Source organism: Seriola lalandi, unplaced genomic scaffold (genome assembly GCF_002814215.2).
Source record: "Seriola lalandi dorsalis isolate HSWRI2012SDOR001 ecotype SW California unplaced genomic scaffold, Sedor1 jcf7180002054693, whole genome shotgun sequence".
NCBI classification, from domain to species: Eukaryota; Metazoa; Chordata; class Actinopteri; order Carangiformes; family Carangidae; genus Seriola; species Seriola lalandi.
In genome coordinates, this window is record NW_019525246.1 from 243,810 (window position 1) to 257,705 (window position 13,896).

General features: G+C 41.9%; 2 protein-coding genes across 6 annotated transcripts in view; one reads left to right on the top strand and one right to left on the bottom strand.

Moving 5' to 3' along the window:
- psmc6 (proteasome 26S subunit, ATPase 6) overlaps window positions 1–2,207 on the top strand; it is an 11,166-nt gene extending 8,959 nt beyond the window's left edge. Inside the window, exons 13-14 of the mRNA XM_023423765.2 lie at window positions 1,686–1,757; window positions 1,850–2,207. Coding sequence (XP_023279533.1) covers window positions 1,686–1,757; window positions 1,850–1,968 — 191 coding nt within the window. The 3' untranslated portion in view covers window positions 1,969–2,207. The remainder of the gene's footprint in view (window positions 1–1,685; window positions 1,758–1,849) is intronic.
- A 4,410-nt stretch (window positions 2,208–6,617) lies between these two features.
- cgrrf1 (cell growth regulator with ring finger domain 1) lies at window positions 6,618–13,630 on the bottom strand. 5 transcript variants are annotated; one of them, XM_087178642.1, is made up of 7 exons: window positions 13,285–13,630; window positions 12,428–12,564; window positions 11,891–12,068; window positions 10,355–10,502; window positions 9,920–10,027; window positions 8,855–8,963; window positions 7,945–8,115 (listed from the first exon to the last, which is right to left on the bottom strand). In XM_087178642.1, the coding sequence occupies exons 1-7, from the start codon at window positions 13,386–13,388 to the stop codon at window positions 8,096–8,098; spliced, it is 804 nt and encodes a 267-aa protein (XP_087034768.1). In that variant the 5' UTR covers window positions 13,389–13,630; the 3' UTR covers window positions 7,945–8,095. The 5 variants fall into 5 exon arrangements, with proteins under 5 accessions (XP_023279536.1, XP_023279537.1, XP_023279535.1 ...); XM_023423768.2 differs by lacking the exon at window positions 8,855–8,963 and having other exon boundaries at window positions 6,618–8,115; window positions 10,355–10,496; window positions 13,285–13,629; XM_023423769.2 differs by lacking the exon at window positions 8,855–8,963 and having other exon boundaries at window positions 6,618–8,115; window positions 13,363–13,626.
- Between the last annotated feature and the right edge of the window lie 266 nt (window positions 13,631–13,896).

Consider the following 13,896-nt stretch of genomic DNA (forward strand, 5'->3'; position numbering starts at 1 on the left):
GCCCCCACATCACACACGTCAGACATTGTAGCCTGGTGTAAGCATCGATCTCACTGATGAGCCTTCTGTGTGAACTCACCACCTGGAAACAGACAAGCAGTTTCAGTGCAAATGTTATTGCTTATAATAATTATATTATTAGCAACTGTCAGGGACATTGGTAATAATATAATAAATAATATAAATATATAAATCTGTTCTGTATATTTCTGCAAATGAATTATTGATTAATCTGGATATTACTTAAGAGCAGCCCTGTTATTAAATTTAAAAAAACTCCGCTGCGACTCTCAGCGTGCATTTTTCATATAGCTCCGGTATGACAACCTGGCTAAAATATATGCGGGAGGGCATGCTGTACCGCTTATCCAGTGTATTTATCAAAGCCGTAAACCCAGTCTTGGTCACTGTGCTGAGAGGCATCATGTCTTTCCCTATGAACTCTGTTAATGCCTGAGTAATTTCCCCGTGCTGTTTTGAATTACGTTCATATGGAGTTATGCTTTCTAACATAAGGCAGGTTCTGCAAAATACCTGACGCTGTTAAGCATCTTTTTTTAAAGCCAAAATAGTTCCACACAACCGACGTACTGCTCCTCTTAGACACTAAAGTTTTTGCAGTGCCAGGTTCTGTCGAGCCTGAGGCCATTATACAACAGGTCGAAATGTAGCGTGCCAAGTTGTTGCTCCCTCTTTTAGCCGACTGCTTTACTCCCGCTTGCATGTCATGTGACCAGAGTGTAATCGCAGCCATTGAGGTTAGAAAATTGCGTTTTATCATATCGAGATATTATCGAAAAAGCAATTAATCGTTCAGCCCTAGTTTGTACATAAAACATTTTTGCTTCATTAATGAGGTTATGAGTCCGAAACATCAGATCCATCAGAACATTGATCATCAGATCCAAATGGCACCTATCCAAATCCTCATCAACACTACCATGCTGCCCATGAGAAAAGACCTTAACCCCCAACTGCTCCAGTGGAGCTGTTCAGTGGTCAGCAGGTCGGGCTGTGGTTGTACTGGGCAGCTGTGTGACTGTGTAACTGTGTGAGTGCGATCAGGGCGATCCTGTAAAAGAGAGGCTGCCTCAGTGTAACTACTCTGATTAAATAAAAAAATAAACTGGTAACTTAATGAGGAATGATGATTGTTCAAAGGAATGAGACGACTGTGGAGTCAGTTGTGTGTTAGTGCTGGTACAATGGGCCCGTGCACTCTGACGCTTCACACTGCATTGAGAGGAGCTGACTGAGTGTTTAAATGGGACCTTACATTATGCAGAGTGGCTGATGACCTCAAACAAGACATAATACAAACCCTGCATGAATACAACCTGGAGGAGTTTAATAGATCTTACAGGTCGGGTCAGGTTGCAGGTCCAGACCTAATTCAGATCCAGATAACTGTGGATAACTACTGAGCTCTGCTAAACTGGACTCTTACTTGTTGCGATTTGCTGCTTCTTCTGAGAAGCTGAGAGCTGCTGTTCACACACTGGTAAACCGCCAGACGAAGTCATCACTGTGTGTCTTTGTTTGTGGGTGTGTGGCAGGACCTCCTTCGTCTCACATCAGATGCAATGTAGAGCATAAGTTGTGGTGAATATGGATAAAATGAAAACAGGGGAAGCAGAGGTTGGACAGTCCTGTGAACATAGAACCTCTCCTGTGCTTGTTTTCAGATTTCGAGGCCATTGTGAAGCTGTCAGACGGCTTCAACGGAGCTGATCTGAGAAACGTGTGCACAGAAGCAGGTGGGACATGAAGCGGTCTTTCAGTATCATCTTTACAGGACATGTTATCCATGAACAGCTGTGATCATGTGAATCTGCGTGTCTGTTTGCAGGTCTGTTTGCCATCCGCTCTGACCGTGAGTACGTCACTCAGGAGGACTTCATGAAAGCTGTGAGGAAGGTGGCTGATTCGAAGAAGCTGGAGTCCAAGCTTGACTACAAGCCCGTATAAAGCCTCTTTGTCAGTGCTTTTCTCTAGCTAATGTTTTTTATTGCTTTGTCATGGATTTGCTGTGTTCTCTGCTTTAAGGTCAGAAACAACATGTTATGCTATGTTTGTGGGAGGCAATATTAGAATGAGCACATTGTCCCAACAGTAACTCCTGTTTCCACTCGTTAGTCTGACTCTGGCATCCCACACAACACTTGTATAAATAACTTCATGTACTGAAATATACCTTCATGTCGTAAGCTCTGTGTTCTTCAGTTTCTTCTGTCATTACCTGCAGCTGAGTGTGGTGACATGAGCAATCTGCAGGGCAGGCACATGCACATGCTTCAGAAACATGACATGTCATTTAATTACAGTATTCGTGACACAAGTTGCAATTACAAGCTTTTTCAGGCCTTTCAACCACTTCCAGTCCTCATCAACAGATGACAACTTACAGCTCAATCTTCTGATGAAGCCTGTGGATGGTTGAAAGCTCTGAAAAAAGCAAGTAAGAGGGTGTAGAGTCAAGATTATTTTGTATAAATTTTGTTAAAGGTTAATGTTTCTCTCCTCTGGGGTCATGAAACGTGCAACTAAATGAGCAGTCACTGAATCTAGACCAGGATGACATAAACCCTGGTCCAGTGACGGTATCTGGTCTGTAACAGATTCTTTTACACTGAAATTAGCCGATAAATACCTGTAACTACCGCAGAGTCATTTGACCTGATTGTACTCTTTCACATAGATGACAAAAGCCCGATGTTAGTGTATGTTAGCAGGTGTCTTTGTCACTGTACACAGCTCTACAATGAAATTTCAAATAGTAAAGAGAAATAGAAAATCAGTATGTGGTGGTCAGTGTTGATAATGTGGCAGGAAACAGAAGCGTAAGAATATTTTCTGGGGGGACTACGTCTCTGATGTTTGCAGAACTTCATTGAGAATCGTTTACATATCATATGCCAAGTTTATTGCTTCCACTACCCCGTGCGAGAGAAGCTGACAAGATAGAGCCTTCCCTCTGTGAGAAGGTGCCCAAGATACAAAGGGCTGGTTACTCCTCCTGGGTGGAGGGTGAAAAGCAAGTTCCAAAGTACAGCAGCTATAAGATGACACACTAACCAGGAGAAAACGGCAAGCAGGATGCGTGCACAGACAAAGCCTGTAATTCACTTAACCTATTGGCTGATGTCAAAGCCAGAAACAGGATGGTCTTGAGAGAAAGTACCTTTATGTCAGCACAGTACAATGGCTCAAAAGGCAACCCTGAGAGTTCCTCTAAAACTGGGCAGATCCCACGAAGGAACTAAAGGTTTACATACAGATCACAGACGTCGGGCTCCCTTCATAAACCTCTTTTTCAAGGAATGCTGACCAATTGGCACATTAGCAAAACCCACGAAGGGCTGATATAGCTGCCAAATAGACCTTAACAGTGAAAAAGGCCCTTACCATTATCCAGTAAACTCTACAAAATCAGCTGCTGCTCTCTCACTCTGATCAGAACCGGCGTCATGAGATGCAGATAATTTATATGAGCAACCCACAGTTGCGGAGTCCAGGTGCCAGTTCAGCCCCCCATCCCGTCAACGAGGCATCTGTTGTCAGGGTCTTTCTCATTACCACCATTCCAGGGAACATGCTCGGGTCTCTCCAGTAACGGAGAGCTAGCAGACATTCTGAGGAAACCCTCACCATCCGCCGGAGATGACATTGTACATCCAGGTTTAAAGGTGTAATGTGTAAGATCATGCTACTTGCTCCACCTCCATAGGGGGCGGCATTTCACCTCTTCGCTCCTGTCCAGTTAATCATGTTGCTTTCCCCATGTTCCTTATAAATTATATGTGCATTTATTGTTGATAGTTAAAACTGTTGATAGCACTGAAACTTGTAACTTGTAATACAAACAGTATGTTTTGATTTACCTATAAAAAATATGAAGGCAAGTGGATACTGCACGACACGTGATTGTCAGGCTAAAGCAGCATGAGGAAGGGATGATGACATCATCAAAAAGGCAGAATAAGAAAATAAGGTTTATTGCCAGGAAGGTTTTTACTTGCAAGATATTTGGAAGGGTGTTTGGTGCAGTATACAATAAACATTTTAACAGGAAATAACAATAAAATTCTAAAATACTGCAACAGTCAAAAAGATAAATATACATAGATACAGTTATTAAAAAAATAAAACTATGAAAAAAACTATGTAAAAACATGTTGACAAAAACCCTGCTGAGCAGGATGTGAAAAAGATCACAGTATACACAATATGTGTTCTGTGCAGGGATAATACTCCAAGGTGTTACTGTAACGTGTTTGTTGATGATTGATGAGGTCAGACACAGAAGAAAAGGCAGGTGCTGGTCCATCACTGGGGAGGACTGGACTGGAATTCTGGTCCTGATATATATATATATATATATTCAAACATGTTAGGTCTGTTTTGTGTGTATAATAAATAGTAAGGATAGATATGAATGTGCTAAAATAAATACAGTATTAGGCAGTGGATCATGAACCTGCTGGTTCTGGACCAAACAGTCTCTTTGTCTTACTTGTTAAAGAAAAATTACTGACGCATCTAGTTGGACAACAGCCGCAGGAACAGGCCAAATTTTACTACATTGCTAAAATGTCTGTTGACATCATCAATCATACTTTATGCTGCTGAAGTGTTTGTCAGTACGGTTTGTCATTTGCACTAATGATACTTTTCGCTTCAGACCAACAGATTAGATGTTACTCACCAGTCTAAAAGAAAAGTTGCAGCTCAGCATCAAACCGCATGTCTTTAGTTGGAGCTGTCTCCAGCGGTGGGAAGCCATACCAGGATTCACTAGTGTTTTGCTTCTTTGCTGTTGAATGTGGCTTTTGTTGGAGCGGTCCTTTGGGATGCAGACAAAGATCTCTTTCTATGCGCTTCAGCCATCTCTGAATTTCTGTGATGCTTTTTTTTTAACCGGGAGCTGTAGCATAACTTCAAGCCCTGGAGGGAGTTGTTCTTCTTCGTGGTACTGTGCTGAGGGCAGACTGGACGCTACACTGACTCACACAGCATCCAGTGCCATAAAGTGGTATTATAACACGAACCCGGGACGCAGCTAGTTGGTTAGCATGCTCATTTCAGTAGATATCTCTGAAATACAGTAGATGGAGGTCTTGGTCATGACATCATCAAAATGTTCAAAGAATTAACCAACACTATCAATAGTATGTGAAGGAGCCACAGTGTTAACGAGTTAGCATCTTTCAGATCAGCAGAAACTCTTCTGACCTTGTTCATTTTCACACAGGTCACATTTCACACTTAGCTGATGAAGGGTAGATAGGCTATTTATCCTTAAGTCAGCTGTTAGAAAATGCTTTCTGCTCTCTCATTAAGTATGTCCGTTAATATTTCAGCCTGGGTTCTTACAGTAAACTGGAGACAGCTGTGTTGTGTTTACAGCTGCATGTGTTGGCCTGAGGTCTGTACTACAAAGCAGGATTTGAGGTTAACCAGGTAACTTCAGGTTTAACTCTGGGTAATCAGTCCGACGACAGAGGTTCACTTGTGACCGGGGTAAATCACCATGGTAACTTATGCTGAATTCCTAACCTGCTCCGGAGCAGGTTAACTTCAGAGGATCAAACCTGTCAACAATGGAACTACTGACCAATCAAATTACTGGAAAAACAGATTCATCATTCCTACAGGATCCTGACAGGGACAAAAGAGTTCACAATAAAGTGATCAATAATAGGGAGCAGTAAATATGAAATCAGTCGAATAGTTTTCCATGTGTCCACTCTGGTTTTAAAACAAAGCTTCTAAAAAAAATGCATTGAGAGTTTATCGCTAAATACACAGCCTAAATAAAAAGCCTATATAATAACTATTACAGCTTCATTTCAATTGAACAAATATTCTTTAATCCGACAGGATTCCCGACCGTGATGAAGCTTTTACTCTCTTTTTCATCACTGCAGGTCAGAATAACATGAGGTCTTTGTTTAGAAAAATTAGCCACACACTGTTAATTATTTCCATGATTATAAATGAACATTTCAGTCTTTCTCATCAGACATCAACTACTTCTCTTTGCTTTCTCTCCTCTCTGCAGCAGCAAGTCTCTGACATTAACTTTAACTGTTTTATCTGCATCTCATGTTCAGAACAGTTTGTTCGTCAGACAAAAGAGAGAAAATACTCAAACGTAATGATAATTCATGCACTTATTTACATTATATATTTAGTCTGACTTTAATAGAAATTATATCTAGACAAGGAAATAATATTTCTTTATTCCAGTCATTGTTTACATTTCAATTTGAATATCACTTTTGGACGTTGCTATAACAATTATAATAATTTACCGTCAAGTATCAGCGTCTCTTCTCATATCATATTAAGTACTTCATTCTTGGTTCAGGCGTTGTTGCTTACAATTAATAACTGCGCCTCTTTCACATGAACGCGCCCGTAACTGGATAGGTAAACCCAGGGTTAGCTGAGCCAGTTGATAGTACAGGTTATCCAGGACGGCCAGTGTTAAGTTCAGTTAACCCAGATAACTAAAAGTTATCCTGGATATGTTGAACTTGCTTCGTAGTACAGGCCTCAGAGGAACTAACATAGAGCTCCAACATGGTTGGTGGTGCTAAAGAAAATGTCATGGGGTCATTACAATCAATTTTATTTAATTAATTGTAATTTTATCAATGTTCAGCTGTTCTTCACACAAACAACTCACACTCTTCACTTATGCTCAATCAGCATGCACACAATAAAGACACAAAATACACAACTACAGTCTGTCTGAAGACCCACATGCACCATCACCATGGTCTCCAGTGTGGTGCCTTCTGCTGGATGCCAGTCAGTCCCCAGGCTCACAGCTGCTGGTGTGTCCTCACTCATTACAACAGGAGCAATTTTTCTACAGTTTACAGTCACCTTCATTTGCACTGAGTCCGGTTAATGTAGTCTGGATACACCGAGCCTGATTACTTAATAGTAACATAACTCGTCTCCATATAATCAAGGGACAAGCTGAGAAAAGTGTAGATGTAGAACTTTCACACAATATCTCATTTATATCAGTGGGCCATAAAACATTGAAATGAGAGAAATTCTTTAAACTGTAAATTATTAATATTTAACATCAACTTTCAATGAAACAGGCATAGAAATGAAATTAAATAAAATCACTTTTCATGTAAATAAACTTAATTACAGTTATAATTCTTACATTTTTCTGTTGTATTTGTGTGTATAAATTGGGAAACAATATCTTTTTCTCTATAGTAATATTCTATATATCTGCTCTATAGTAATATTTTCCGAGATTATCACTCATTGTTTGTAAGTTTTCTTTGGTGCCTATATAACTTTTTTGTATTTTGTCAACTTTATACTTTGTTAAACTGAGGAGTCATTATTATAGCTGAGTTTGTGCTGAAACAATGTACACCATGTAGGTGTCCTAAACGGTTTTAAGAACAGTTTAATATTTTTGTGTTTGCATAGATATAGCCACACTACATGAAATGGTGCATTTATGACTGTCTACCTGCCATGCAGCAGAGCTGTTACAGATCTCAGGTCCCTGTTAAACAGCATCAGCATCCACACTGCTCTGATTCGGTGGTTTTATGACTGTGCAGTTTGTGTTGTCTGCAGCTGATGTTACAGATGCTACATCTCTACAGTCCAGATGAATGGTTCTATCTATGGAAGCTGGATGTAAAATCACTCCACCATCCAGATGGAGTCAGGGAGCTGCAGGGCATTTTCAGCAGTGATGACTGAGCTGCTGCATGTTATATATAACATGACATTCACTGGGTCAGTGTGAATTCAATGCTCTGCAGCTGGTCCCTGCATCAAGGTGAAGGACTCCAGGACAAAGGCCCTGCAGATGGGGCAGTGCTGGAAGTGTGACGCACAGCTGTCACACACACAGGCGTGTCTGCAGGGCAGCAGCACCCTGTTCACTGCTGCGTTCTGACAAACCACGCAGTCTCTGCCCACCCCCTCCGACCAGCTCTCATCCTCCTCCAGCACCGGACTCTGCTCCTCTCTGCGGGTCTCCTCGGCAGCTTCACCGGGTGTGGAGCTCTGCTCCGAGTCAGGAGGCCAAGAAACCCCCCCGCTGTCAGCTGACATAAAGAGAGGCTGCAAGAGACAGGAGGCAGAGCTGTGACACACGACTACAACTCAAACATAACCGTAATGTCATTGTGATTTCATCAAGGTTACCTCAGGTCAGACTCTGATATTAGAACAGGAAGCCTGGATTGCACAGTTAACAGACAGAGTCTAATGAAAAGACGCCTTCCAGTGGTATTATGGGAAATGTAGCATCCAGCTTTTTTGGAGCCTGACCCACATGATGGACTAAAGGATACCTCAGCCTCTGTCGCACATTTTAAATCTGTCCCTCATATAGTCCCCTAAATCACTGGAATATGTGTCCATCAGAGGCCCAGAGTTAAAAACATTCTTATAGTGAAAAAGAAGAAGAGTGTTTGCTGTCTCTCTCAGGTTGCATCACTGATGGACTGGACTGTTGAAGTCTAATTGAATGACCATGGTGAGTGTGATGGACGCACACAGTTTTAACTCAGTGTTAGATTCTGCTGTCTGTTTAGGTCTGACCTGCACACTGAACAGTTTTAGTGGATATTCATCTGTTCACTGTTTATTCAGCATGAATACAAACTGAGAACATAGAGAGGGTGTGTGTAGTAGGATATACTGGGCTGGAAACAAGCAAGACTTCAGATATTCACTCCTTTATCTGAATCTGAACATGTGGCCCTCAGAGCTCGACGCACTGCACATGCAAAGACACAAACGCGCTGCAAATTCAGAAAACATCATCGATTTGACAACACATGCTGCAAATACTCACAACACAACGGAGGTGTTTCCAGGGGACACAAGCACGGGAGTGGGGGGATACCATGAAGGCGTTCTTTCCAACCCATGGCCCCTTGTGCCTCTCGCTCTCTGAACAAAGTCTAAAAATAACTTAAACTTGTTATTCAATCCTTTTAACTTCAAAAGTCACAGTTTGAACAACAAGTGCGTCCCAACCAGGTTCATCACTTTTTACTGTGAAACATTGTCGTGTTGTGAATTTGAACTGATGAAGATGTTTTCTGAATTTGCAGTGCAAAGAAAATGAAATAATTAGCCGTGAAACTCTGAAAGATCAGCTCAGTCCATTAGAAAAGTTGTGCTAATGTGCTAATTAATGGCTTTACTAATGGTTAATAAGTCATTTACAAATGTTCCACAGATCAGTTATAGGCTGATGGCTGATTAGAAGGTGAGAGACACCGCAAAGCTCATTATTGACCACAGTTGCCTCAGCAGATGGATTTCATAGAGGGTCATTAGCTTCTGAATGCCTTGCCTGTTTGGAGTTCACTGACAGTTTTCACAGCAGCAGAAACCAAATGAATTCATCTGAACCAATCTGGTCAGCGTGACAAGAGGAGAAGGTCCACAGTCCTGGTCCTGCATTTCACATTTGAGCTAAAGACAAACCAGGCTTCAGGGGTCACAGTCTTTTTAGTTCTGTCTTCCCTCTGAGCTGCAGTGAAGTGAAGATGAAACACTGAGGGACTTGAAGAGGCTCTGATTTGTCAAACTCAGACTGAAGCCTCATTATCTACAGTCAGACTGTGGATCTGGTCCCCCATCACTTACAGAGAAACACATCTAATCAGGAATCAGCTCACAGTATGAACAAGAGCCAGTAAAGCCTTCAGTGTAATATGGGCCTATGACTGTTATCTGTATGAAGACTAGTAGACAACATGTGAACCAGTCCTAATGTGTAGAGCCCTTCAGAGCCACAGTTCATGACTGCTGAGCTGCCCCACTCTGTGCAGTTACCTGGCTAAACCCACTCTCTCCTCCACCTAACCACAAATTCTGACTGTGAGAGAAAAGGCAGGACATGTCCTACCTTTAACTCGTACATGTGCCCCTGTGAGGTGAGAAGGTACTGAAAGAGAAGACGTGCAGAGAGGCTGTATTTGGCATCAGGAACATGAATAACTGTCACACTGGCCACCTGAAAAAAGAAAGACAGCACAATGACTTCCTCTCTGCTTGTTGTGCTGGGGGATCTTTCCACAGACGATGAGTGAGATGGGACTCAAGCTGTAGTTTCAGTCTTGATGAGATGCTGATGGGAGTGTGATCATTTGACTCCGCAGCCACGACAGGTCAAACTGCTGATGAAGATGACCGAGACCTGACTGGGATGGAACACGTGTGGGCTGGAGTCAGTACACAGACGTGACTGTTTTCCCTGATGATGCTTTGGCACCTCTGTACACAATCACACTTCTTCATTCTCATCTGACTCAACAACAATCAGACACTCAGATTGACTCACAATGTTGTATGTGTCTCTAGCTTCTGGCTCCGCCAGCGTCAGCACAGCCACAAGAGGGTAGCGTTCCCTTGGCATCCGTCCAAAGTCTGTGATCCCGTGTTCAGCAGGAATCTGTGTGTGGCGTTCTTCGCTGTCTTCACTGCTGACACTGGGTGGGCGGGGTCAAAGAGGCTAACCAAGTAGCTATTTTAGGAGCAATAAATGTCAGCCAAACAAATGAAGGTCTCAGCCATCAGGAGAATGTCACTGTAATAATATGACAGCACTGCTGTTGCTGCTGTTATAGTAGTACTGTGTCAACATTATTAAGGAAACATCCACCACAAAACCTCCAAGACTGTTACACCAACACACACTGGGGACCTGGGCTGCAGTGGAAAAGTCAAAATAATCTCCTCTCTAACTACTTCTCCTCGACCCTTGATGGAAAACGTCATGAGGTCAAATATGTGAAGGAGAACTCATAAGGACTTGGGAAAAGAATCTGACTGCACTGACACCATTTTTTTTTTAACTAACTTTATTTATAACTCATGGAGGATAAATCCCTCTTTCCTAACCACAAAACACAACAAACAGGACTGAAATAAGAAAAAATGAAATGAATATACAAATATAGAAAGTTTAAATTAATTAAATCGAAATAAGGAACTGAACAAGAGATCAGAATAAATTATATTCAGACAGAAGGATATAGTTTTCTGTCATAGGAATTGTTTAGTAGAGAAAATTCATTTTTAGTGTTTTACACAATGAGAGAGGATTTAGTGAAACAACATTTATGTATAGACTATAGTAATTAGTTATGATGATGATATTGTTAACTATAAATTCAATCTGCTTGTTCTTCATGACGACTCCTGACTGATTTAAAGAGAATTAATCTACATTTATGGATTTGGGCTTCAATCGATCAGAAAAGGATTTTCATGTTCTGGATTGTGTCACAAACATAAAGCAGTTGTTCTTATGTTTCTACATTTATGTGGCTCTGCTGGGGTGAAACTACAATGGTGCATCACTTTAAATGTTGCTGCTGCAGGAATTCTGGCGCAGCATTTCGCCTTTCCTCTCATAAAGGAAGGTCCAGTGTTTCCTATGCAAAGGAAATAAGATAGGAAGCACTGAAGCTCCTTTCCTCATCACTTAGAGAAGTGGACCAGTTGTGATCATGGTTGTTGCTCAGGTACTTCAGCTCATTTCACTCAGTTTGAACCTTCCTATAAAAAAATACTTTTTGACCACAGTCCTGTTCCCACAGCCCTGGCCAAACATGAGCATGACATCTCCTCAGGATATTTCAAGAACAGAAAATCAGCCATGTGCTCGTCTGCATGGAGAAAACAGAAGAAGATGAACTGACCCTGTAAGGTAATAATAATGTACTCAGAGACACTGTTTAGGACAAAAAGAAAACAAGATGAAAAAGATTCAATGTGTTAAAAAAGAAAGGGCGTTCATGGAGAAGGTGAGAACAGGGGATATTCTCAGATAAACTGCTTTCCCGTGATACTTTGTTTGGCAAGTAAAGGATACTGGAAGCTCTGGTAGTGGTGGTAGTGCAGGTGCAGGGCCTCCTGGAAATCCTGGGGGGTCCTGAGCCTCGAGCTGTGCTGGTGAGTCTGCAGTGCTCCCTGCAGGGCGCTGACCTCACAGCCCCAGAAACAGCTCAGGACACAGGGCTCAAGGCAGCAAAGCCTCACTGATGTGCCATCTGAAAGGGTACGTTTGCTCATGTCACTGTGGCTGGGACGTAAAGAATGAGGGTACGACTGATGGTAATGATGGATATTATATACAGACTGGGTTTCACAACCCTACATATTTACAGCTGTTCAACTGGTTCATTAGCGATTTTCAAGTGATCACATGAGCGTGTCCAACTCCACAACAGACACAGAACAGATATGATGTCTGTAGTGAACTGAGCAACACTTACTGTGGCTTTACATTGTACCGATTCATTTACAGTCAGTTGTACACTGAAACAGCGGAGATGATGACACATCCCCACACTTTAACTCCAGGTTGGGCTAACTCCACCCTCCTATCACTGAGGATAACTGTTCTCACCTGTGACAGATGCCGCTCTAGAGCCCAACTCCAGGGCGAAGGGATTGATCACCTGAACCATTTGCTTCTCAGGGGTTGGTAGGGCAGACTCTGTCTCATCAGAGCTGCGAAGAATCACTGGGACATCAAAGCCAAACCTGAGGGACAGAGACAGTGTACAAATGTTCTGCATCACTCTCTTCTCCCTCAGTCATCTTTATCTTCTGTTTATCAGACCCACTGACTTCACTGATCTGATCTTCTTCACAGCAGCTGTGTTCCAGTGTTGTGAGATCTGGTGTGTGGACCTCTGTCAACTTTACACCACATTCAAAGTGAGGGAGCGGCTGCCACTAAGTGTAGTGGGGCATATTCCTAAACCCTCTGCACGTGATGTCTCATAGGCTAACCATGCTGATCGATCCACAATTTATCAATAGTCCCAATATAAAGTCTGGTTTAGTCTTGTAAATAGGACTGATACCAAAATAAAACAAAAGGATTCATCACGTTAGACCCACAGTGCATGTCTCTGCTGCTGCTGTGTACAGTGGTCACCTCTTTAGCCCAGACAATTCACAGCAACATCATTTTATTTTTTAATAGAAACATAAATTATGTTCAATCATTGTATTTGAACCCGAATGTACTTTAGTGATAAGCAGAGAATAATGCTTGACGGTTCATTTCGGAGCCCGTTAATGATTCAGCTCATTAATCCCACATGATAGAACACTGGCTGCTGATGACATCCCTGCTCTTACTTTATAGGGTCATTATGACAAAACGGCGAGGAAAAGCAGTTTAATGTATGAAATCAGGCTGCTGCGACTGCTGCAGGGGCTGTGGCTAAGCTAACTTGGCTAAATGTAACTTACCAGCCGAGCACCATGGCAGCTGTAACAAGGAAACACAGAGAAACCACACTTATGTAAAACAGTGGGGAGTACTCATACAGGGTCACCAGGAAGACGGCTGCCATTTCACATGATCTGTTCCGAGAGTGAGCAGTTTATTAAAAAGTGTCCTGGTAAACTCGCTCCATGGCGGCCATAACACGAATCCTCAGATACAACTACGGTGGCCTAAAAGGTACAAGTACACGACAAACACTGGGTTTATTTGAAATATTTTACATATTTTTAAATTCCAACAAACTGGAGAACCGCTTTAGGCGAACATTTTGATTTTGATATATTTTCCTGACTGAATTCAGTTCGTATCGTGTTTAGGCTAAGAAATAAAAGAGTCAAGCTGCGGTGAACAGGCCAATTTCAAAATAAAAACCCGTCTGGAGAAGTGAACTTGAAAGAGCGGTCATGTTGCTGTGCTCTGAAAAATACGAGTAAAACCTGCGTGGACATATTGTATTTCCATACAATATATACTTTTCTCTATTCTATATGTGTGTGCTTTGCATTGTATTGTAATATTTTTTTAAATTCGCCATGGTCCATACTTGTGGATGTGGAGTTTATTTTGAATGTTTG